This window comes from Mobula birostris, chromosome 5, assembly GCF_030028105.1.
Source record: "Mobula birostris isolate sMobBir1 chromosome 5, sMobBir1.hap1, whole genome shotgun sequence".
Taxonomy (NCBI): domain Eukaryota; kingdom Metazoa; phylum Chordata; class Chondrichthyes; order Myliobatiformes; family Myliobatidae; genus Mobula; species Mobula birostris.
In genome coordinates, this window is record NC_092374.1 from 133,829,941 (window position 1) to 133,854,319 (window position 24,379).

Below are 24,379 nucleotides of genomic sequence, written 5' to 3' on the forward strand. Positions count from 1 at the left end.
GCAAGACTACTTGTTTTACCTTTGTCCACTGAACAAGCGCAAGATGAGAAACTGCTGCATACTTGTTCTTGCAGAAACATGGCTCCAGGACAACATCCCAGGCACCATCAATCTACAGGCCATGCCACTCAGGAACTTGTACTAATATTACTTTTTGTGACTGTATGTGCTATTGTATGTGACTGTATGTACTGTATTTTGCACCTCGGCTCAAGAGGAACACTGTTTCATTTAGCTGTACAAATGTGTATGTTTGAATGACAATTAAACTTGAACAAGCTTTGTCTGCTGACTGTAGCTTCAAGAACCAGTTTGGGGCAACCTAATTTCTGCAACAGAGGCAGTATAGATTGAAGTGTTTCCCGGTTGACCTGTGCATTAGTTGACAATGGGATCACTGAAGATACCAAAAGCTGTTTGTCTGACTACATTGTTGCATGCCTCCCTGAGCAGTCAATGTTTCCGCCCCCTGCCTTTCTGATCCTGACAAAGGATCATGGCTCAAAATGTTTAATCATTTCCATGGATGCTGCCTAAACTACAAAGTCCCTCCAGCATTTTGTGTGCATTGTCTAGATTTTCAGAGTCTACAGAATCTCTTGCTGCAAAGAATTGGATTGTACGACACCACCAACCAACGGAGGACTTCAACATCATACTTCATTTTGTAGGTTATTTACGGGTTTGTCCAAGGGTTAAGAGAGTTTTATAAATAATGAAACATATATTCAGATGATCTGAAACGTTGACCTCCCCACTCCCACTCTCTCTCAAACATGTCCAGCAGCTTGTCTTCATTTCAAGGCTCTGCGGGATTTGGTTGCTGTATTCCTTCTCATCTTCTCTAGCCTGAGAACTTGGACCCAATGCATTGTCCAAAGCCTTAGAGATGAAATCTCCACCTGCTCTGGTGGGAAGAAGGCTTCTGCACTTATCCAGTGAAGACGAAGTTGATCTCCCACGTAACTGGCCAACATCAACCCCTCAGTCCATGCTATCAAGATGAAAGTTTCATCATTGTCATAACGTAGTGCTTACTGGACCCTCTTCTGTGCATACTAGCTCCTCCAGATAAGTACATAACAGTACCTATACATTCAAACCCACCTCAGAAGATGAGAATTGCTTTAGAAGTGCAACTTTGTCTTACCTTTAGAGCTGGAAGCTCTTTGGCTGGCTCAGCGGTAGCTGGAATAGACGGAATGGTTGGAACTTCATGGTTTGGACCGGACTCCTCCACACTTGGAACATCACTGTAGAGACATGGGGAAGGGAGACTCCATGAATGCTATCTCCTGTGGTTAGCTCTATAGAACCACGACACCTAAGCAATTACCTTCCTCATTAAAAAGAAAATGGTCAGCATTTGCTGAGGATGCTTCTCTGCCCAATGAAGCAGTGAAGGCTACCTCAGCAAATATATTTAAGACAGGGTTGGATAGATTTTGCATAGTAGGGGCATTAATGGTTATGGGGAAAAGGCAGGTAGGTGGGAATGAGATCAGCCATGATCTTATTGAATGATGGAGCAGGCTCAACGGGTCAGATGGCCTAGTTCTGCTCCTATTTCTTACGTTCATCCAATAGTGGGAAAGTCTGAACCACAGGGCACAGTTTCGGAATAGAAGGACATCCTTTTAGAACGGAGATGAGGAGGAATTTCTTTAGCTAGTGGGTGGTGAATCTGTAGAGTCCATTGCCACAGACAGCTATGGAGGCCAAGTCATTGGGTATATTTAAAGCAGAGGCTGATAGGCTCTTGATTAAGGATGTCAAAGGTTATGGGGAGAAGGCAGGAGAATGGAGCTGAGAGGGAAAATAAATCAGCCATGATGGAATGGTGGAGTAGACTCGATGGGCCAAATGGCCTAATTCTGCTCCAATGTCTTATGGTCCAGGGGGACCAGTCAGATATAGATAAAATTTCAATGTTCCAACACCTTCCCCACCATTCTTGGCAGTCCTTGCTACAGAATGAAACCACTTTCTCCAATGAAGATTGAAGATTCTATTACAAATGGATGAGCACAGCAAAGAGCCACAAGTTTAAGACAAAGGCAAATGTCCATTTCACAACTGGATGAAGCAGTTCTACCCTACTAACCTCTCAGTGACACGAGTCAGGGAGAGGAACTCATGATATGAGCAAAGCTTTCAAACATTTCAGCTTTGTTCAAACCTCATCGTGGGATCAGCAGTGCAAAAGGTGAGCTGCTTCAAGTTCCTGGGTGTCAACATCTCTGAGGATCTCTCCTGGGACTAACATATTGATGTAGTTGCAAAGAAGGCACGACAGTGGCGATATTTCATTAGGAGTTTGAGGACATTTGGTATGTCACCAAAGTCAGACTAATTTCTAAAGGTGCAGCAGGCACTGTGGCCAGCTCTGAGGCTGTGTAAGGAAGGATAAAGTCAGGCAGAACAGTTGTGATAGGGGACTCAACAGTTAGGGGGTCCTATGCAGCGAAAGAGACGCTAGGATGGAGTGTCGCTTCCCAGGTGCTAGGGTCCAGGATGTCTCGAGCAGCAGTAGCGTGGCACTAACTGCTACGCTACCTTCTCATGACTACCATGAGGGAGGAGGTACAGGAGCCGAAAGACACACCCTCAACATTTGGGAACAGCTTCTTTCACTCTGCCATCCTATTTCAGAGTGGACCACAGAACCATGAATACTTCCTCACCTCTTGCAATACTTATTGGTCTATATATCTTATTGTCACTTATCGTAAACTTATCTACATTGGAATCCAGTTAACGGGACACGTCAAGGCCAGTACATTTTGGCCCAATTAAGCAGCTACCCCAATTAGCTGAAATTTCATGGAAATAGTTAAAAAAGGTATATAAAAGACAATCTTCTATTTACCTGAGTAACAAATTATGCACTTAAATGAAATACAAAACAAATTAGAATACTATCAATACTACTAAATACTATAAAACTATGTATTAGTTCATAATAGTTACTGATGGGATGCTGCCAAATTCTTTTGATTGATTGTAAGTGAACAAAATCAGCGCAAACACCTCATACAGGTAACGGACTGCCTTCAAACAATACTTCACGATTGCATCCTCCAAATCTTCGTTCTCATTGTAACATTCAAAATGGTTGTCAATGCCTTCAGAGTTTTCATTGTTCATAACTTGCTGACATAGAAAAAGGGTTTCATTTTCACTCCAGGACATTTCAGTCATCTCCAAGACTGAATGCTTGAAACCACAATGAACAAAACCATTCTGAATGGTCTTACTGTTTATTACTTGACAGCTATCAGTGACAAAAATTGCTGTTTTTTGTACATGAACACAAGTAAAAACTGTTCATTCTGAGCATGGTATAGTGTTTATCGGCCACACAACATGTATGTGACTGACGCTGGTTAGACACTGTTTGGCAACAGTCTCCAGTCCCAATTAAGCAGCATAGTGTCCCAAATAAATGAAGGGAATTCTGGCTATTTTCTTGATTTGGTTTTTGTTCTTTAAGAGTTGTTCCATATGAGCGGATGGCCCAATTAACCCGAATCCACTGTATTGCACTGTACTGTGGCCACGAAACAACAAATTTCACGACAAGTATCTGTGATGGTGTACCTGATTCTGATTCTAAATTCGTTATCATATAATGAAATAGTTACCTCAAGCACATTTAAAGGAAATGAGGTCTGGGGATATTAGTGCGCAAGTGAACTTGCAGAAAATCCTGAAGGATTGGGCAGAAAGCCTGTGTACATCTTGGCCAGTGGAAATATACATTTTAAGACCACAGTGTAGCATAATCCCAATAGTTGCAATGGCCAGATATTACCTCAAGAACCACATTTTCTCCCATTTACTGACAAGCCCTTGGTCTTTGTGGTTCTTCAAAGAACTAATGGCACCAGCTAACAGGATCAAGCCCAGAATAAGTGCTACACCTGCCCATTTACCTCCTCCCTCACCTCCATTCAGAGCTCCAAACAATTCTTCCAGGTGAGGCAACACTTCACCTGCAAATCTGCGGGGGTCGTCCATTGTGCCCAGTGCTCCCAATGCGGCTTCCTCTACTCTGGTGAGACCTGGTGTAAACTGGAGGACTAGTTGTCAAGCACCTTCGCTCCATTCACCAAAAGCAGAACTTCCCGCTGGGCAAACATTTTAATTCTGATTCCCATTCCCGGTCCAACATGCTGGTCCATAACCTCTTGGGCCACAATGAGGGCATCCTCACGGTGGAGAAGCAACAGTTTATATTCCGTCTGGGGAGCCTCCAACCTGATGGCATGAATGTCAATTTCTCCTTCTGGTAAAAAAAAATCCCCCCCAACTTTCCCTCATCTTCTATTTCCCATTTTGGCCCCTTAACTCTTCTCACCTGCGAATCACCACCCCTCCAGCTTCCCTTTCTCCTACAGTCCACTCTACTCTCTTATCAGATTCCTTCTTCTCCTGCCCCTTACTTTCCCACCCACCTGGCTTCACCCATCAGCTTCTAACTATCCTCCTTCCCCTCCCGCACCCCCCACTGTTTATCTTTTCATTCTGGCAGATTCCCATTCCCTGTCTTTAAGCTTCTCCGTGCGTCTGTTTCTGAAATGTGATGCAAGGTTTTGTGAGGAATGATCCAGATCTTTCTTTATATTGTAGTTTATCACTCAAAAGAAACTGCAGTGTCTTCAGAAGTCAGGGAGTTGAGGAGCTATGACATCTGGTAACTATGACAGAAGGGACGAACGCCGGAACCTTTTGGACACCCTTGCAGGTGTCTGACCGAATACCTAGATCCAATATTCACAATTTCCAGGATGAAGATGGAGCAAATGCCCTTCTGTAAACTCCACCCCATTGTTTATGGCCAGATAGCCAAATTGGCAGATAGATCAGTGTCAACATCTCAGAGATCTTCCTGGGCCCAACATATGAAGAAAGAAGTCCAGTGGGTATGCTTTAGGTATCTGAGGAGATATGGTGTGCCACCAAACACCGTAGCAAATTTCCACAAAAATACCATGGAGTGCACTCTCAAAAGCTCAAAGTCAAGTCAAGTCACTTTTATTGTCATTTTGACCATAACTGCTGGTACAGTACACAGTAAAAAGGAGACAACGTTTTTCAGGACTATGGTGCTACATGAAACAATACAAAAACTACACTGAACTACGTAAAACATAAAAACTACACTAGGCTACAGACCTACCCAGGACCGCATAAAGTGCACAAAACAGTGCAGGTATTACAATAAACATTAAACAAGACAATAGGCACAGTAGAGGGCAGTAGGTTGGTGTCAGCCCGGGCTCTGGGTATTGAGGAGTCTGATGACTTTGGGGAAGAATCTGTTACATAGTCTGGTCGTGAGAGCCTGAATGCTTTGGTGCCTTTTGCCAGATGGCAGGAGGGAGAAGAGTTTGTATGAAGGGTGCGTGGGGTCCTTCATAATGCTGTTTGCTTTGCGGATGCAGCGCATGGTGTATATGTCTCTAATGGCGGGAAGAGAGACCCTGATGACCTCACTATCCGCTGCAAGGTCTTGCGATCCAAGATGGTGAAATTTCCAAACCGGGCAGCGATGCAGCTGCTCAGAATGCTCTCAATACAACCTCTGTAGAATGTGGTGAGGATGGGTAAATGTGGTGAGTAAATTTATAATCAAAGTACATACTGTATATGTCACCATATACAAGCCTGAGATTCATTTTCTTGCAGGCATTCACAGTAGATATACAGTGCCCATAAAAAGTATTCATTCCCCTTGGAAGTTTTCATGCTTTATTGTTTTACAACATTGAGTCACAGTGAATTTGTCTTTTTTGACACTGATCAAGAGAAAAGACTCTTTCGTGTCAAAGTGAAAACAGATCTCTACAAAAATATCTAAATAATTGATTGCATAAGTACTCATCCCCTTCAAGTCAGAATTCAGTACATGCATCTGTGGCAGCAATTCTAGCCTTGAGTCTGTGTGGATAGGTCCTTATCAGGTTTGTACATCTGGACATTTCAACTTTTCCCTATTCTTTACAAAACTGCTCAAGCTCTGTCAGATTGCATGGGGATTGTGAGTGAACAGCCCTTTTCAAGTCCAGCCACAAATTCTCAATTGGATTGAGGACTGGACTCTGACTTGGCCACTCCAGGACATAGACTTTGTTGTTTTTAAGCCATTCCTGTGTAGCTTTGGCTTTATGCTTGGGGTCATTGTCTTGCTGGAAAACAAATCTTTTGCTAAATCACAGTTCCCTTACAGACTGCATCAGGAACCTTTTTCCAGCTGACTTCAGCGTCTCCCACATGTCTTCTGACAAACTCTAGCCAATATTTCATGGGAGTTAATTTTCAACAGTGGTTTTTGTTTTGCCACTCTCCCATAGAGCTGCGACTGGTGAAGCATCTAGGCAACAGTAGTTGTATGCATAGTCGCTCAAATCTCAGCCAGTGAAGCTTGTAATTCCTCCAAAGTTGTCACAGGTCTCTTGGTGGCCTCCTTCACTAGTCCTCTTCTTGCACAGTCACTCAGTTTTTGAGGACGGCCTGCTCTAGGCACATTTACAGCTGTGCAATATTCTTTCCATTTCTTGATGATTGACTTAACTATACTCCACGGGATATTCAGTGACTTGGAAATTTTCTTGTATCCATCTGCTGACTTGTGTTTTTCAATAACCTTTTCGTGGAATTGCTTGGAGTGTTCTTTTGTCTTTGTGCTGTAGTTTTTGCCAGGATACTGACTCACCAGCAGTTGGACCTGCCAGATACATGTGTATTTTTACTATAATCAATTGAAACATCTTGACTGCACACAGGTCTCCAAAACAAATTTTCATTTAACAAATTGTGTGACTTCTACGTTTGTAAAACCAATTGGCTGCACTAGTGATGGTTTGGTGTGTTACATGAAAGGAAGGAAAATACTTATGCAGTCAGTTATTTTGTGCTTTATATTTGTAATTAATTTAGATCACATTGTAGAGATTTGTCTTCACTTTGACATGTCTTTTTTGTTGATCATTGTCAAAAAAGCCAAATTAAATTCATTGTGATTCAATGGTGTAAAACAATAAAGCATGAAAACTTCCAAGGGGAGTGAATACTTCTTATTGGCAATGTAGAAAATACAACAGAATCAATGAAAGACCTACAAAAAAAAAACAAGGATGGAAAACAATTTACGAATTACAACAAATTGTGTTCTTTGAACGAATGAATAAGTAATAACAATGAATACATAAGTAATAAATAATATTGAGAATATGTGCTGTAGAGTGTTTGACAATGAGTCCACAAGTTGTGGAATCAGTTCAGTGCTAGTGTGAGTGAAGTTATCTACTCTGGCTCAGCAGCCTGATGGTTCTAGGGTAATAACTGTTCCTGAACTCGGTGGTGTAGGTCTAAAGGCTCCTGTACCATCTTCTTGATGGAAGAAACGAGAAGACAGCATGGCCTCAATGGTGGGGGTCTTTGATGATGGATGCTGCTTTCCTTACGATATTGATACCAGTTGATTATCACAGGACTTCAGTACATGGCCAGGTACACTGTCTAGGCCAGATGTTTTCAGTGGGTTCACCCTCCAGAGGAATGTTCCCAGATCAGCCTCAGAGGCTGAAACCACAGGGTCATTTGGGGCTGTGAAAGTTCATGGAAGGGGCTCCATGTTTTGTCGGTCAAAGCGAGCATAAAAGTTTGGTCCCAAATTCCGCATTTGAGATGGCTTTATGGACCTTCTGTATCTTACTTTGTCACCAGACTTGAACACCACTAATGTGGCCCTCAGCAGATTGCGGATCTCTTGGTTCATCCAGAGCTTCTGGGTGGGGATGACCGAATGACACTGATGACTTTATGAACTCCGTGACAACCACAGCATATTCACTCAGATCCTCAGATGAGTCCTTGAACACTGCCCAGTCTACTGAATTGAAGCTGTTCCTCTGCCTCCTGTGTCCACCACTTTGTTGTCCTCATCGCTGAAGCCTTGCTCCTTGGCCTCTGCCTGTACTCAGGCAGGCAGAAGGACAACTAGATGATCTGACATCCCACTATGCTGACCAGGGACGAAACGCAAGGCAGCCCTGATCATCGCTGAACAGTGGTCCAGTGTGTTGGGAACCCTGGTGCTGCAGGTGATATGTTGATGATAATCGGACAGAGTTTCTTCAATCAAGGCTGTTTGAAGTCCCTGGCAATGATGTGAAAGGCATCGGAGTAGGCAGTTTTTTGTTTGCTAATCATGGCACTCAAATCAAGTGTTGGCTTGGCATCTGCCTTTGGCTGGTTGCATCACTGGAGGCTCCAACATACAGGATTGGAGGAGGCCAGACAGGGTAATAGGCTCAGCCAGCTCCATCATGGGCACAACTGAGGACATCTTCAGAATCAGGTTTAACATCGCCGGCTTATGTCGTGAAATTTGTCAATTTAGCGGCAGCAGTGCAATGCAGTACATGACAATATAGAAAAAAAATAAATCAAATACAACAAGTAAAATATATATATTAAATAGTCAAATTAAAAATAGTACGAAAACAGAAAATAAAAGTGAGGTATTGTTTATGGGTTCAATGTCCATTTAGGAATCAGAGGGCAGAGGAGAAGTTGTTCCTGAATCGCTGAATGTGCGTCTTCAGGCTTCTGTATCTCCTTCCTGATGGTAACAAAGAGAAGAGGGCAAAAGATGGTGCCTCGAGAAGGAGCATCCATCATGAAGAACCCTCACCACAACATGTCATCTTCTCATCACCCTCACAACATGCCACCTTCTCATCACCCTCACCACAACATGTCATCTTCTCATCACCCTCACCGCAACAGGCTATCTTCTCATCACCCTCACCACAACATGCCATCTTCTCATCACCCTCACCACAACATGCCATTTTCTCATCACCCTCACCGCAACAGGCTATCTTCTTATCACCCTCACCGCAACATGCCACCTTCTCATTACTACCATTGGGGAGCAGGTACAGGAATCGAAAGATGGAACAGCGTCTTCCCCTCCACCATCAGATTTCTGAATGGCCATGAGCCCACGGACACTACCTCACTGAATGGCCATGAACCCACAGACACTACCTCACTGAATGACCATGAACCCACGGACACTACCTCACTGAATGGGTGAGGGTGGGGTTGAAGGAGGGGCTAAAGATCATGGTAGCATAGTGGTTAACACAACACTTTACAGTACCAGTGACCCGGATTCAATTCCCACCACTGTTTGCAAGGAGTGTGTACGTTCTTCCAGTGACTGCGCAAGCTTCCTTCCACAGCCCCAAGATTTATGGATTGGTAGGTTAATTGGTCATTGTAAATTGTCTCGTGATTAGGCTAGGGTGAAACTGGGGGCTGCTGGGTGGTACAGCTTGAAGGGTCAGAAGGGCCTATTCCACACTATATCTCATAAATTAAAAAATCACAACAAACTTCTGTGGACAACTTTGCTCAAGTTAACACACACAGATTGCTGGAGTAACTCAACAGGTCAGGAACTGAGGAGTGGTGTCTTCCTTCAGATCCTCTCATGAATCCTTGGGATGTGGCCCAGTCCACTTACTTGAAGCTATCCCATAGCCACTCCTCGGTCTCCTGCAACCACCTCTTCATTATCCTTCCTCTGGATCCTTGCTCTGCAGCCTCTGTCTGTATGCTGTTGAGGAGGACAACTGGGTGATCAGCTTTCTCGAAATGCAGTCCAGGGGTGCAACAGTAGGCATTCCCTATGGTAGTGTAGCAGTGGCCGAGTGTGTTGGGACTCCTGGTGCTGCAGGTGATTCGTTGATGAGAACTGGGCAAAGATTTCTTCAAACAAGCCAGACTGAAGTCCCCGACAATGATGTGAAAGGGGCTGCAGCAGACTGTTTCTTGTTCGCTGATGGCAGCACTCAACACATTGAACGCTTGCTTAACATCAGACATTGGTGGTATGTAAACCAGATATTAGTCAGAGGGTGGTGAATCTATGGAATTTGTTGCCACGGGCAGCAGTGGAGGCCAAGTCATTGGGTGTATTTAAGGCAGAGATTGATAGGTATCTGAGTAGCCAGGACATCAAAGGTTATGGTGAGAAGGCAGGGGAGTGGGACTAAATAGGAGAAAATGGATCAGCTCATGATAAAAATGGCGGAGCAGACTCGATGGGCCGAATGGCCTACTTCTGCTCCTTTGTCTTATGGTTTTATGGTCTAAACTGCAGTCAGGATCACAGAGAACTCTCTCGGTAAGTAGTAGAATTTAATCTATTGAAAACTGCAAGACAGATACTACATTTTGTTGCCTCAAACATGTAACCACAATAGTGGCTCACCTGGTTCCACAGTTATCACAGAGCTGTGGGGCAGCAAGGATATGCAAAGTACTACATTAAGAGTACTGCGCAAAAGCCTTGGGCACACAGATATATAGCTAGGGTGCCTAAGAACTTTGCACTGTATTTGTCAACATAGAGCGGAGAGAGTGTTCGTAATTTTTCTGCGACAACAGTACCGTGCAATACATAAAATTACTACAGTACAGCGCAAAGGTTCTAGGCATTCACTGTAAAAAATAAATTTGGATCTCTCTTCAGCTGCAGGTTAACAGTTAAAACTAAATTTCACCTTAAGCAAAGACAAAGAGTCATGGGATCTGGCTCCATCCAATCCAAAGCTGTTCAAAACATTAGCTATAACTCTCTAGACATCGGTAATGCAACACATTCATTACGGTAACTGGTTTAACAACAGTAACGACATTGAAACAGTCTCTTCCATTTCATGACTAGCATTTCCCCGGCTGCTTTTCTGGTCTCATTTGGTCCAGTTGCCTAATGAGTTCTAAAACATATTGGCTGATTTTCCTACTCAGACCCAGTATCCTTCGATACTTCTGAACAGGTGCATCTCCCGTTCCCATACAAAGCTGAACTTCTGCGGATGGTGATATATGGTGATACCCCGGTGCCTCAGGGATATAAGAATAGCACGTGAGAGAGACTCGCTCTCTTTCCTTTGTCTCCAGGAGCTCCTCTTCATACTGAGGTTGCGACCAGTGTTGAAGACCCATTGGGAAAATGTGCTGCAGATATAGGAGGGCACATGTGCACTCTTAGCTAAGTATCTGTTTGTTGTAGGTTTAGTTTGTAGTTGTTTAACTTGGGTAGATTTAATTAAGAACCTGTTGAGCTTGAAGTGTTACTGAATGTTTAGTGTCTTAGGGTAGCTTAGTTAAGTTCTTGTTAGATTTAGGTATTTGGTTGAAAGTTTTACTGTTCATCTGTAAATAAATAGTTAACATGCTTATTCATAATCAGTTTCTTCTGTCTCATTTACCGAACCCGCGAATCTGCTTCCCCATAACAGGAATTAATGCTTGTCGTGAGTGATTTTGCATCCCTGCAGAAAAGATTCTTCTTTGTTATGATCAATCTAATTGTAGCTTAATCGGTAAACCCCAGTAAAGACCTACCAGGTGAAGGGATCACAAGTTGGCATATTTCTCCATAGATCCCCGCCACTTTGCCATTTGGGAATTCTGCTCGGCAATAAAATAGAGTCTGTGACTCCCAAGCTCCTGGTTTGAAGGAAGAGAAATGGAAAAATTAAACAGTAAAAAATACACAAGGGGATTTCACTGACCGTCTCACAACCACCAATATACATGTCCAAACATGTCATTCTAGACCAACTGTCTCACGACAACCAATATACACGCCCAGCTAATCCATATTGGACCATTCACAGTCTAACAACCAATATACACATCCAACCAGTCCACACTAAACCACTAGGCCTCACAATAACCAATATACATGTCCAAACAGTCCACACCAAACCACTAGGCCTCACAATAACCAATATACATGTCCAAACAGTCCACACCAAACCACTAGGCCTCACAATAACCAATATACATGTCCAAACAGTCCACACCAAACCACTAGGCCTCACAATAACCAATATACATGTCCAAACAGTCCACACCAAACCACTAGGCCTCACAATAACCAATATACATGTCCAAACAGTCCACACCAAACCACTAGGCCTCACAATAACCAATATACATGTCCAAACAGTCCACACCAAACCACTAGGCCTCACAATAACCAATATACATGTCCAAACAGTCCACACCAAACCACTAGGCCTCACAATAACCAATATACATGTCCAAACAGTCCACACCAAACCACTAGGCCTCACAATAACCAATATACATGTCCAAACAGTCCATACTAGACCACTAGGCCTCACAATAACCAATATACATGTCCAAACAGTCCATACTAGACCACCAACTGTCTCACAACAACCAATATACAAGATCAAACAGTCCAAGCTAGGGGTTAGAATTCACTTGAGTCTTTCCTTGACTCTCTTTGATGTTCCGTGCTCTCCATATCCTTTGCCAACATCTCCATAAACTAATCAAACCACTGCAATGGGAGTGCATTCTGCATTCTTATCACACTTCCCGGTTAGCAGGGCCCTCTGAACTCCCTGATGCAGGGTTTTGACTCAAAATGTGAACAATTCCTTTCTCTCCACCCCACAGGCGTTGCTTGATCCGCTGACTTCCTCAAGTAGACTGCCTGTTACTCCCTCTGAATTCCCTGATTACTATCTCTGCCTGGTGCCCCAGATCCTAATGGTGAAAGGCAGCATGGTGGTACAACCAGCAAATCACCAATGACTTCAGCTTCAATGCTGACATCCGATGCTGCGGGTCTGGAGTTTCTGCGTTCTTTCTCCCCGTGACGACCACACTGATTTCCTCCCACGTCTCAGAGATGTCTGGGTTGATAAGTTCATTGATCAGTAAGCTGCCCCTAGAGTGCAATTTACTGAATGTATTTGACCACAGGCAGATGGAATATATTAAATGTTGAGCAAAACTTTGCAATGTCCACTGCTAGTTTAAATTGAAGCATGCTCAAACCTTATTTGCATGCAATTGAACAATTTTCGCTTTAGGGCATGCAGAGAAAAAGCATTAACCCTGCCAATCACATCCCATTACACAGACTTCTCAAGTCATTTTAATCTGCAGGAGAACTCACAGGATTCTGGAACCGCGGAATGGAAATCAAACATTGCAAGTAAAACCAGGACACAAATCAGTTCTTCAAGCATGGCCCAAGGCTGCAGTGTGATAACATTGGGTTTTGAACACTGGGGCACCTTTTCCACAAGTCACCAGGTTTCGTAGCCTGCTCTTCCCATGGGCAGCATGGTGGCACAGCGGTTTGTGTACTCACTTTATAGCCCCAGCAATCACTGACTGGGGTTCAATTCTTGCCACCGTCTGTAAGAACTCTGTATGCTCCCCGTCACTGTGTGGGCTACCTCTGGGTGCTCCGCTTTCCTCCCAGCTTCCAAAGACATGTACATGGGACAAATAAAGCCAGCCTTCAGTCTTTGTTGGGTCACAAATATGAACACCAATAAACATGACAGCCAGCCAATAGTCCTGTTTATGTCTGTCATCCAAGGAGTTAGGAGTCATACCTATAGCACAGAAACAAGCCATTCAGCCCATCTAGTCTATACCAAACTATCACTCTGCCCAGTCCCATTGAGTTGCACCTGGATCATAACTCTCCGTACTCCTACATGTACTTATCCAAAACTCTTAAATGTTGAAACCAAACCTGTACCCACCACTTCTGCTGGCCACACACATAGAATGCTGGAAGAACTCAGCAGGTCAGGCAGCATTTATGGAAATGAATAAACAGTCGAAGTTTTGGGCCAAGACCTCCTAATTAGGACGGGAAAGGATGGGGGTAGATGCCAGAATAAAAAGGTGGGGGGGGGGAGTGGGGGAAGGGGGATAGCTAGAAAGTGAAAGGTGAAGCCAGGTGGGTAGGAAAGGTAAAGGGCTGGAGCGGAAGGAATCTGATAGAAGAGGAGAGTGGGCCATAGGAGAAAGATAAGAAGGAGGGGCACCAAAGGAGGTGATAGGCAGGTGAGGAGAAGTAGTAAGAGGCCCATCTGGTGAACAGAGGAGGAAGAAAGGAGGAGGGAAAAATTCACAGGAAGGAAAAATGATGTTCATACATCAGGCTACCCAGATGGAATACAAGGTGTTGCTCCTACACCCCGAGAGTGGCCTCATCATGACACAAGAGGAGACTATGGGTTGACCTGTCGGACAGGAATGGGAAATGGAATTAAAATGTTGACCATTGGGAAATTCCACTATCGGCGGATGGAGCAGAGGTGCTCAATGAAGCGGCCCCCCAAATTTACGACAGGTCTCACCAAGGTAGAACAGGCCAAAACTGGAGCACGATATACTAGAGACAACCCAAACAGACTTGAAGGTGAAGAGGAGAGGTGAATCTCCTCTCCTATCAGATTCCTTCCTCTCTACCTTTCCCACACATCCAGCTTAATCTATCACTTTCAAGCTATCCTCCTTCCCATCCCCCCAATTTTTTATTCTGGTGTCTTCCCCCTTCCTTTTCAGTCTTGCCTCACCTGGAAGACTGTTTGGGGCCCTGAATGCAGAGAAGGAAGGAGGTGAATGGGAGATGAAATTTTCCTCTCCCCTTTCGCTCATCTTCTATTCCCACTCTGGCCTCCTAACTCTTCTCCTTACCTGCCTATCATCTCCCCCTAGTGCCCTTCTTCTTCCCTTTCTCTCTTCTCCTATCAGATTCCTTCCTCTACAGCCCTTTACCCTTCCTCTCACCTGGCTTCACCTATTACATTCTAGCTATCCCTGCTCCCACAACCCTCCCCCCCCCACCTATTTATTCTGGCACCTTTCCCCTTCCTTTCCAGTCCTGAAGAAAGGCCTCAGCCTGAAACATCGACTGTTTATTCCTTTCCACAGATGCTGCCTGACCTGCTGAGTTCCTCCTGCATTTTGTGCGTGTTGCTCTGGATTTCCAACATCTGCAGAATCACAAGTGTTCCACACTCTGAGTGAAATTCCCCCACATGTTCCCGTTAAATAATTCACCTTTCACCCTAAATCTATGACCTCTAGCTCTAGTCTCACAAAACCTCAGTGGAAAAGGGCCGCTTGCATTTCTCTACCTATGCTGCTCATAATTTTGTATACTTCTATCAAGTCTCCTCTCATTCTTCTACACTGTAGGAAATAAAGTCCTGACCTTCCTAATTTATGGTCAGCTCAACATCATGGGAGAAGAAGCCTGTACCGTGCTGTAGTGTTGTATGTTCTACGTTCACTCAATCCTTCCCAAGAACTCAGGTCCACAAGTACCAGCAACATCCTTGTGAATTTTCTCTGTACTCTTTCATTTGCTGGCTCTGGACCTGTACTCACTGGAGTTTAGAAGAATGAGTGGAAGATCTCATTGAAACCTATCGAATACTGAAAAGCCTAGATAGAGTGGATACGGAGAGAATGTTTCCTATAGCGAGTGTGTTCAGGATCAGCCAGCACACTCTAGAATAGAGGGATGCCCACTTAGATCAGCGATGAGGAGGAATTTCCTTGGACAGAGGGTTGTGAATGTATCTGTAGAATTCACTGCCGCAGATGGCTGTGGAGGCCAAGGTTTGGTTATATTTAAAGCAGAGGTTGATAGGTTCTTGATTAGTAAGGGTGTCAAAGGCTGCAGGGAGAAGGCAGAAGAATGAGATTGAGAGGGATAATAACTCAACCATGATGGAATGGCAAAGCAAACTTAATGGGCCAAATGGCCTAATTCTGTATCTGTTTTATGCTCTTATTAATATCTTTCCTATAGGCAGGTGACCAGAAATGCACACAATATCCTAAATTAGGCGTGACCACATCTTATACAACTTCAACATAACATCCAAACTCCTGCACTCAGTGTTTTGAAACATGAAGGCCAATGTGCCAAAGCCAGAGCGTGCATAAGTCTAACCGTACGGTGTGCTGGCTTGTACTGTACACAGTCAGATAACCTCCTGACTAGCACTGTCCAGGCTTGACTTGTGACCAAGGTATTGGCAGACAACCACTGGATTGTGAAAATGTATCTGGGGGTCAGAACATGCTTCTGGAGACAGGCAAGAACAATGGGGGAGAAAAAAGATTCTTAGGAAGTCACATTTTGACTAAAAAGAAAATTCTCCAGTTCAAAAGTGTTTGGTCTGCATCTCACCTGAAATCTGTGTCAAATGGGTTAGAATTTTTCCCATTCCTTCCAGTGTCATTTCTAACCACCTAAGATAGAAAACAGAAAATCCTATCAATAAAAAAATCTAACATTATAATTTGTATTACAAAGGGATTAGTTTACAACAAATATAAACAATATCACACACCATTTCATGTTATCACCAGATTTAACACGACCAGATTCACAATCTCTATGCTAACAATGTCATTGTCCAATTACACTTCCAATGCTTTACACGTGTCCTTCCTGATCAGAGAAAAAATATCACTGAGATTCATTTAAATTTTCCTTCCATTTTAAGGAAACCATTTTGAAAGGCTCAATTATTTCAAATGATTTAAATAGGTTCCTTCACAGCAAATCTCTTCTGACTTGCTTGACTTTTACACTACCTTGGCACGGTAGCTTAGCAGGTTAGCAAAACGTTTTACAGAACCAGCGACCCTGGATCAATTCCTGCTACTGCCTGTAAGTTCGTATGTTCTACCTGTGACTGTTTCCTCCAGGTGCTCTGATTTCCTCCCACAGCCCAACGATGTACGGGTTAAGTTAGTTAATTGGTCACATGGGTGTAATAGGTCACCCGGGGTCATCGTGCTGTTACCGTGCAGTATCTCTACCAGTAATCTGGGGGTATTAATAGTCACTTGCCCTTCAGCATCCCAATGGGATTGCAATGTTAGTTACTCTTCCATGGGATGTGAGCATCAATGGAATTGCTGGCAGTTATGGTCCAAGCTGTACTGAATAACCTACAGCAATATACATAATGCTGGAGGAACTCGGCGAATCAGGCAGCATCTATGGAGGGAAATGGACAGTTACTGTGACAGGTCAAGATCCTTAATCAGGACTGGAAAGAAGAGGGGAGATAGTCGGGGTGGAGCAAGGGCTGACAGGTAATAGGTGGATCCAGATGAGACAGGACTGACAGACAGGAGAGTGAGGGGTAAGATGCCAGGCTACAGCTACAAACGGCTGGAGTAAGCAGAATCGGATAAGAGAGGACTGTAGTCCATGGGATAAAGGGGAGGGAGAGAGGTAGGCAAACAGAGGGAGGATGGGTAGATCAAGAGGGCAGGGTGGGGGGAGGAGAAGGGATGATGGAGCCAGTGGGACAAGGGAAAAACATGATGGACAGAGTGGAGTGGTTACCCGAAGTTTGATAAGTTAATATCTTTATCTTCAGGTTGGAGACTACCACGGAGGGAAGTGCTGCTCCTCTAACCTGCATCTGTATTATTTTCTATTTATCGATACAGCACGGAGTAGGCCCTACGGCCCCTCGAGCCATACTGTCCCGGCAACCCCACAACCCCGATTAACCCTAATCCAATCACGGGACAATTTACAATGAACAAATAACCTACCCGGTACGCCTTTGGACCGGCAACCCCGATTAACCCTAATCATGTTTCCTGCTTTGACACTTACAATTTTAAAATTTTCACTTTTTTCCAGAAGCCCAGTTATTTAACTTTAAAAATAACCTCACAGAATACTCCACCTGTGTTTTCAAAATGTTGCCTTTCACATCTTCAGGAAGTCCTGGGCCAATGTCATTTGCTGCGTTCTTCAGGCACTTGTCCAATGTCTTCACAATTTCATCCTAGCACAAACAGGAAAACATCTCAAGTTAGGAAGTCCTCCTCTGTCTGAACTCCAATACTACACACATCATCAGTGCTTAACACTCCCTGAAGCGGAGGGAAGTCCTAAGCACTGTCTACTTGTGCAGGCAAGCAGACAGGGTGGTGAAGCATGCTGGTGGACATCAGTCAGGGCAGAGCTGAGGAGTAGGGCCATTATGGTGCAATAATGTACATCATTGGTGAGACTGTATTTGGATGATTGTGTACAGATCTGGCCACTGGGTTACAGGAAAAACATTGTCAAACTGGAGAAGGTGCAAAGGAAACTTATGAGGATGCTTCCATGACTGAAGTGTTTGAGTTATAGAGAGAGGCTGACCAGGCTGGATCTTTCTTCCTTGGAGGGGAAGAGAATGAGAGGAGTCCTCACATAAGTTTATAAAATCATGAGAGGTATGGGCAAGGTGGACGGTCATAGTCAGGGTTGAGGAGTTCAAAACCAGAGGGCACAGATACAAGATAAGAGAGAGACTTAAAAGAGACCTAAGGGGTAATTTATTTACACAGGGGCCAGTGAGTACCTGGAATGAGCAGCCAGATAAAGTGGTCGAGGTGGGGACAACTGCAATGTTGGAGTCCATGGAGTGGAAGGGCCTCGAGGGTTACTGGCCAAATGCATGTAGTTGGGACTAGCAGGAAGGATACAGTAGTCAGCATGGACCAGTTGAGCTGAAGGACCAGTTTCTGTGCTGTTTACTCGATGACTCAACCCCTTAACCGAGGCAGTAACTCAACAATTCATGTCTCTTGGGCCTGTGTTATGTTACCCAACATGTAGATGTAAATCCAATGTCTGAGTTCCAGCTCTAACCAGCAACAATTTCTCAATCAAGAAGTTGTACTGTAACATAGTCAGAAAATAGAGAACACAAAGCATTACAGTACAGACCCTTTAGTCCATGTTGTTGTTTAATCTACTCCAAAATCAATCTAACCCTTCCCACGCAGTTCTCCATTTTTCTGCCGTCCATGTACCTATGTAAGAATCTCTTAAATGTCCTTAAAGTATCTACCTCTGGCAGTCAGTCCATGCACTTATCACCATGTAAAAACAAAACTCCCTCCGACATCTTGCCTCCAATCAGTTTAAAAGTACGGCCTCTCGTATTAACCGATGCCGTCCTGGGGAAAAAGGTGTTGGCTGTTCATTCTATGTATGCCCTTTGTCATTTTATAACCCTTTATAATCATTCACCTCTCATCTTCCTTTTCTCCAAAGAGAAAAGCCCTAGCTCACTCAACCTTTCCTCATAATACATGTTCTCTAATCCAGGTAGCGTCCCAGTAAACGTCCTCTGTATGTTGAACCTTGACTCTGTCCCCAGGCAGCTCTCAGATAACTACGGGTACCTGGGCCTCCATGTGACTCTCACTATAATATGTTGTTTCTCTCAGGAACTCACTTGGTGTCACTGGGGTTGGGATAGACTACTTTGTGAGAAACAAGGCAACATGGTTAAGCTACTAGGTCAGCAAAGGAGAGGCTGTACCACTGATCCAAACACGAGTTCAACTGCATCAAATCACATGCAACATCAAAGTACATATATGTCACCATATACAACCCGGAGATTCATTTTCAGGAAGAACTTACAGGGGAAAAAAAATACAGTAGAATTTATGAAAAATTATAAATACCAAGGACTGACAAACACCTAATATGCAAAAGGAAACAAATTGTTCAAATAATAAAACAAGTAATACTGAGAGCATGAATTGTGAAGTCCTTGAAGATTAGTCTGTAGGTTGAGGAATCAAGTCAGAGTTGAGGTGAGAAATAACCCCAATGAGCCCGTGCTGACCATCAAGCACCTACACTCAGTGGCCACTTTATTAGGTACCCCTGTACAACTAATCGTTAATGTAAATATCTCATCAGCCAACCATGTGGCAGCAACATGCAGATGTGGTCAAGTGGTTCAGTTGTTGTTCAGACCAAACATCAGAATGGGGAAGAAATGTGGTCGAAGTGACTTAGACCGTGGAATGACTATTGGTGCCTGACGGGATGGTTTGAGTATTTCAGGAACTGCTGGTCTTCTGGGATGTTTGCACACAGCAGTCTCCAGAGTTTACAGAGAATGGTGCAAAAAACAAAAAAAAAATCCTGTGAGTGGCAGTTCTGTAGTCAAAAATGCCGTGTAATGAGAGAGGTCAAAGGAGAATGGGCAGACTGGTAACAGTAACTCAAATAAACACAAGGTACAACAGTGGAGCATCACTGACATACCACTCAACGAATCTTGAAGTGGATGGGCTACAGCAGCAGAAGACCATGAACAGTAAGGGTCCAATAAAGTGGCCACTGGGTGTACTTACACTAATCCTGCACTAATCCTATTTTATTTTGCCCACACACGTCAATTCCTCCCACATTCAGCCATCACCTGCACCCTATAAAGCAACTTGTGGTGGCCAATTAGCCCATCAACCTGCACGTGTTCAGATGAGAGGAAACAGGGAAACCCATGTGGCCACAGGGAGAAGATTTAAACTCTACACATACAGCACCTGAGGTCATGAATGAACCTGGGTCGCTGTAACTGTGACAGACTTTCAACCCCAGCCACGGTAGCCGGGCAAAGTTAAACTGAGCTAAATAAATAAAACTAGAGGCATAGAACAGTCATTTTGTCATTCAACAGCATCTTTCGAAAGCTCTCCCATTTGTGACTTCAGACTCACCGAAGTGTTTCACTGAACTGCTTCTGAAATTCACCAACCGTGGATAAGGAACAGAGATGGGTCACGACAAAGGCTCCAGGGAACCCATTCGAGTGCTTGTTCTTACCTGGTTACTCACATCAGGCCTGATGTCAGCCACAGGACTGCTCTCTATCTGAAGCCGTTTCAGTCTCGCTATCACTTCCTCCAGTGCTGAAATGGGAACCAAAGCACAGGCAGTGAGTGACCAGCAGTGATATCAGTGTAGCCCATCTTTGCATTTAGCATTTATGATTGAAGACACGACATACAGAGGTGATTGATGTACGTGGCCTAAGGTAGAAGGAATCAATTTTAGAAAACCTAGCACGTTTATTTTTCCTACATTTAGTCCAGTGGTCGTGGAGCATACGGATCCCTTCTTTGTAGAGGTCGGCGTCTTGGACCTCCAGAAGTGGTCCACAGCAGGGGTGATTGATAAGTTCGTGGCCTGAACTGCACGTGCATGTAACGAGAGCTACATAACTCATCTCCTTCTACCTTACCCGAACTTATCAATCACCCCTGCGGTGGACCACTTCTACAAAGAAGGGATCCGTATGTTCCACGACCGCTGGACTAAGTGTGTACATGTAGGAGGGGACTATGTTGAAAAATAAGTGTGCTAGGTTTTCTAAAACTGACTCCTTCTACCCTAGGCCACAAACTTATCAATCACCCCTCGTATCTATTTAATTACTAAGAAGCATTCACCCTCCTCAAGAAATCTCTGGTAACAAATTGTTATTAGCTGTTTATATGGTTATTTTTCATAAGGAACTGTAAAGTCACTACTTGCAGTGAAAAATTAATTTATGTGTTTGGTATAAATAGTTTGATGAATAGCAACACCAAGTGGTTCTGGTACTTTCTCCTTATATTTCATACTTTCAGCATTAGGGCTTTTTCACTTTCACTGAAGCTTTATGCTATAGAGCGTAGAAGATTGAGGGGAAATTTAATAGAGGTACACAAAATTACAAGGGGTATAGATAGGGTAAATACATGTTGGCTTTTTCCCATGAGGTTGGGTAAGATGAGGACTAGAGGTCATGGGTTAAGGGTGAAAGGTGAAATGTTTAAGAGGAGCACATGAGGGAACCTCTTCACCCAGAGGGCGGTGAGAACGTGGAACGAGCTGCCAGTAGAAGTGGAGATATGAGCTCAATTGTAACATTTGGATAGGTACATGGATGAGAGGTGTATAGAGGGCTATGACCCTAGTGCAGGTAGATGGAATTAGGCTAAAGACCAGGTTGCCCACATCCTTCAGCTTGCCTTGACTTCACACTAGACTGTTTCTGTGCTGTAGTGCCTTGGAGATCTGAAATCAAGGCAACCTGAGAGGTAACAATAATAACCAGCTGCATTTAAATAGCCTCACTGATGCAGCTGAAATGCCCTGAGTTGCTAATATGCCAACATATGACCATAAAGGGTGACCCAAAGACTGATCAAAGAGATAGTTTTTAAAGAGGGGAGATGGGGAGAACTTCTCAGGAAATTGAATTCAGTGCTTAGACTCAGTATATCAGCCACTTAGCAAATGAAACCACACTGTACGTTGCGTTCAAAGTTTAAAGTAAATTTCTTTATATCAAAGTATGCATATGTCACCATATACTATCCTGAGATTCATTTTCTTACGGCATTTACAGGAGGACAAAGAAATGCACACAGACTGACAAACAACCAATGTGCAAAAGACAAACTGCAAATACAAAAAAAATTAAACAATAATAACAAAAACATAAACAAATAATAAATAGATAGATAATTAATACTGAGAACATGAATCATACATGTAGAGTTCTTGAAAGTGAGTCCATAGGCTGTGGAAACAATTCAGTGTTGAGATGATTGACATCACTTACACTTCTTCAGAAACCTAATAGTCAAAGGGTAACATACACAACTAGGGTAATTTTAAGGAAAGCGTCAGCAATGAAGTAATAAAATACAAAACATACTGGCAAGAGTAGGTGGCCAGCTAGCAAATCTGAATGGGTAGTTACAATAAGGAAATGTATGAGAAACTCTTAAGAAGGAAGGCTTCAATTATACCAGTGTCCAAGAACGTGGCTTTCTGCCTCAATGACTATTGTCCAGTAGCACTTAGATCCAATTGTGATGAAGTGCTTTGAAAGGTTGGTGATGAAACATATCAACTTCTGCTTGAGAAGCGACTTGAATCCACTCCAATTTGCCTCCCAATACAATAGATCCACAGCAAAAGCCATTTCATTAGCTTTTCAAGCAACCCTGGAACATCTGGATAGCAAAGATGCATACATCAGGAAGCTCTTTAATGACTATAGCCTGGCAATCAATGCTATCATCCCCGCAAAACTAATCAATAAGTTTCAAGACCTTGGCCTCAGTATCTTCCTGTGTAATTGGATCCTCGATTTCCTGACTTGCAGATCCCAGTTGGTTCAGATTGGCAACAATATCTCCTCCACAATTTCCATCAGCACAGGTGCACCACAAAGGCTGTGCATTTAGCCCCCTGCTCTACACACTTCATACTTATGACTGTGAGGCTAAGCACAACTCCAATGCCATAGTTGGGGTGGTACGGTAGCATAGTAGTTAGCATAATGCTTTACAGTATCAGTGACCCAGGTTCAGTTCCCCCACTGCCTGTAAGGAGTTTGTACGTTCTCCCCGTGACCGCGTGAGTTTTCCTCCGGGTGCTTCAGTTTCCTTCAACAGTCCAAAGACGTGCCGGTTAATTGATCGTTGTCAATTGTTCCATGATTTGACTGGGATTAAAATGTGGGATTGCTAGACTATGCAGCTGGAGGGGCTGGAAGGGCCAATTCCACACTGATCTCAATAAAAATTAAATAAGTATTCATGGGCCTATTCCACACTGTATCTCAATAAAAATTATATAAGTATTCATGGGCCTATTCTGCACTGTATCTCAATAAAAATTAAATAAGTATTCATGGGCCTATTCCACACTGTATCTCAATAAAAATTAAATAAGTATTCAAGTTTGCTGATGGCACCACTGTCATCAGCCAAGTCAAAGGTGGCGATGAATCAGCATATAGGTGGGAGATTGAAAATCTGGTACAATAACAACCTTTTACTCAACGTCAAGAAGACTAAGGAGCTGTTTATTGACTTCAGGCAGAGGAAACCAGATGTACATGAACCTGTCCTCATCGGGGGATCAGAGGTGGAGAGGGTCAGCAACTTTAAATTCCTCAGTTAACATTTCAGAGGATCTGACCTGAGTTCGTACGTAACTACTATTACAAACGAGCACAGCAGTGCCTCTACTTCTAAGGAGTTTGCGACGATTCAGCATGACATCTAAAACATTGACAAACTTTTTAAAATATGTGGTGGAGAGTATATTGACTTGTTGCATCACACTCTGGTATGGAAACACCGATGGTCTTGAATGGAAATCCCTACAAACAGTAGTGGATATGGCCCAGTTCATCACAGCTGAAGCCCACCCCACCATTCAGCACATCTACACAGAGCACTGTCGCAGAAAAGTTGCATCCATCCTCGAGGAATCCCATCACCTAGGTCATGCTCTCTATTCATTGCTGTCATCAGGATGAAGGTACAGGAGCATTAGGACTCACACCACCAGGTTCAGGAACAGTTACTATCCTTCAACCATCCGGCTCTTGAAACACAGTGGATAACTTCACTCCTCCCAACACGGAGCTGTTCCCACAACCTATGGTCTCACCTTCAAGGACTCTTCATCTTATGTTCTCAATATTAAATTGTTTATTTTTTTTGTATTTGCATAGTTTGCTGTCTCTTGCATACTGATTGTTTGTCCGTCCTGTTGGGTGCGGTCTTTCATTAATTCTATTGTGTTTCTCAGATGTACTGTGAATGCAAGCAAGAAACAAATCTCAGGGTTGACTATGGTGATATTTGTGAACTTAGATAA

The 24,379-nt window shown here is 43.5% G+C and overlaps 2 protein-coding genes across 6 annotated transcripts in view; one reads left to right on the forward strand and one right to left on the reverse strand.

Moving 5' to 3' along the window:
* klhdc3l (kelch domain containing 3-like) overlaps positions 1 to 24,379 on the forward strand; it is a 182,605-nt gene that overhangs the window by 131,341 nt on the left and 26,885 nt on the right. The gene's annotated exons all lie outside the window — the stretch shown is intronic.
* The window catches only part of epb41l5 (erythrocyte membrane protein band 4.1 like 5), a 204,997-nt gene that overhangs the window by 21,839 nt on the left and 158,779 nt on the right, over positions 1 to 24,379 (reverse strand). For all 3 annotated transcript variants that reach the window (XM_072258719.1, XM_072258718.1, XM_072258717.1), the window contains 5 exons: positions 20,537 to 20,622; positions 17,601 to 17,702; positions 16,076 to 16,137; positions 11,431 to 11,535; positions 1,151 to 1,253 (listed from right to left, as the gene is read on the reverse strand). In XM_072258719.1, the coding sequence (XP_072114820.1) occupies positions 1,151 to 1,253; positions 11,431 to 11,535; positions 16,076 to 16,137; positions 17,601 to 17,702; positions 20,537 to 20,622 (458 nt within the window). The remainder of the gene's footprint in view (positions 1 to 1,150; positions 1,254 to 11,430; positions 11,536 to 16,075; positions 16,138 to 17,600; positions 17,703 to 20,536; positions 20,623 to 24,379) is intronic.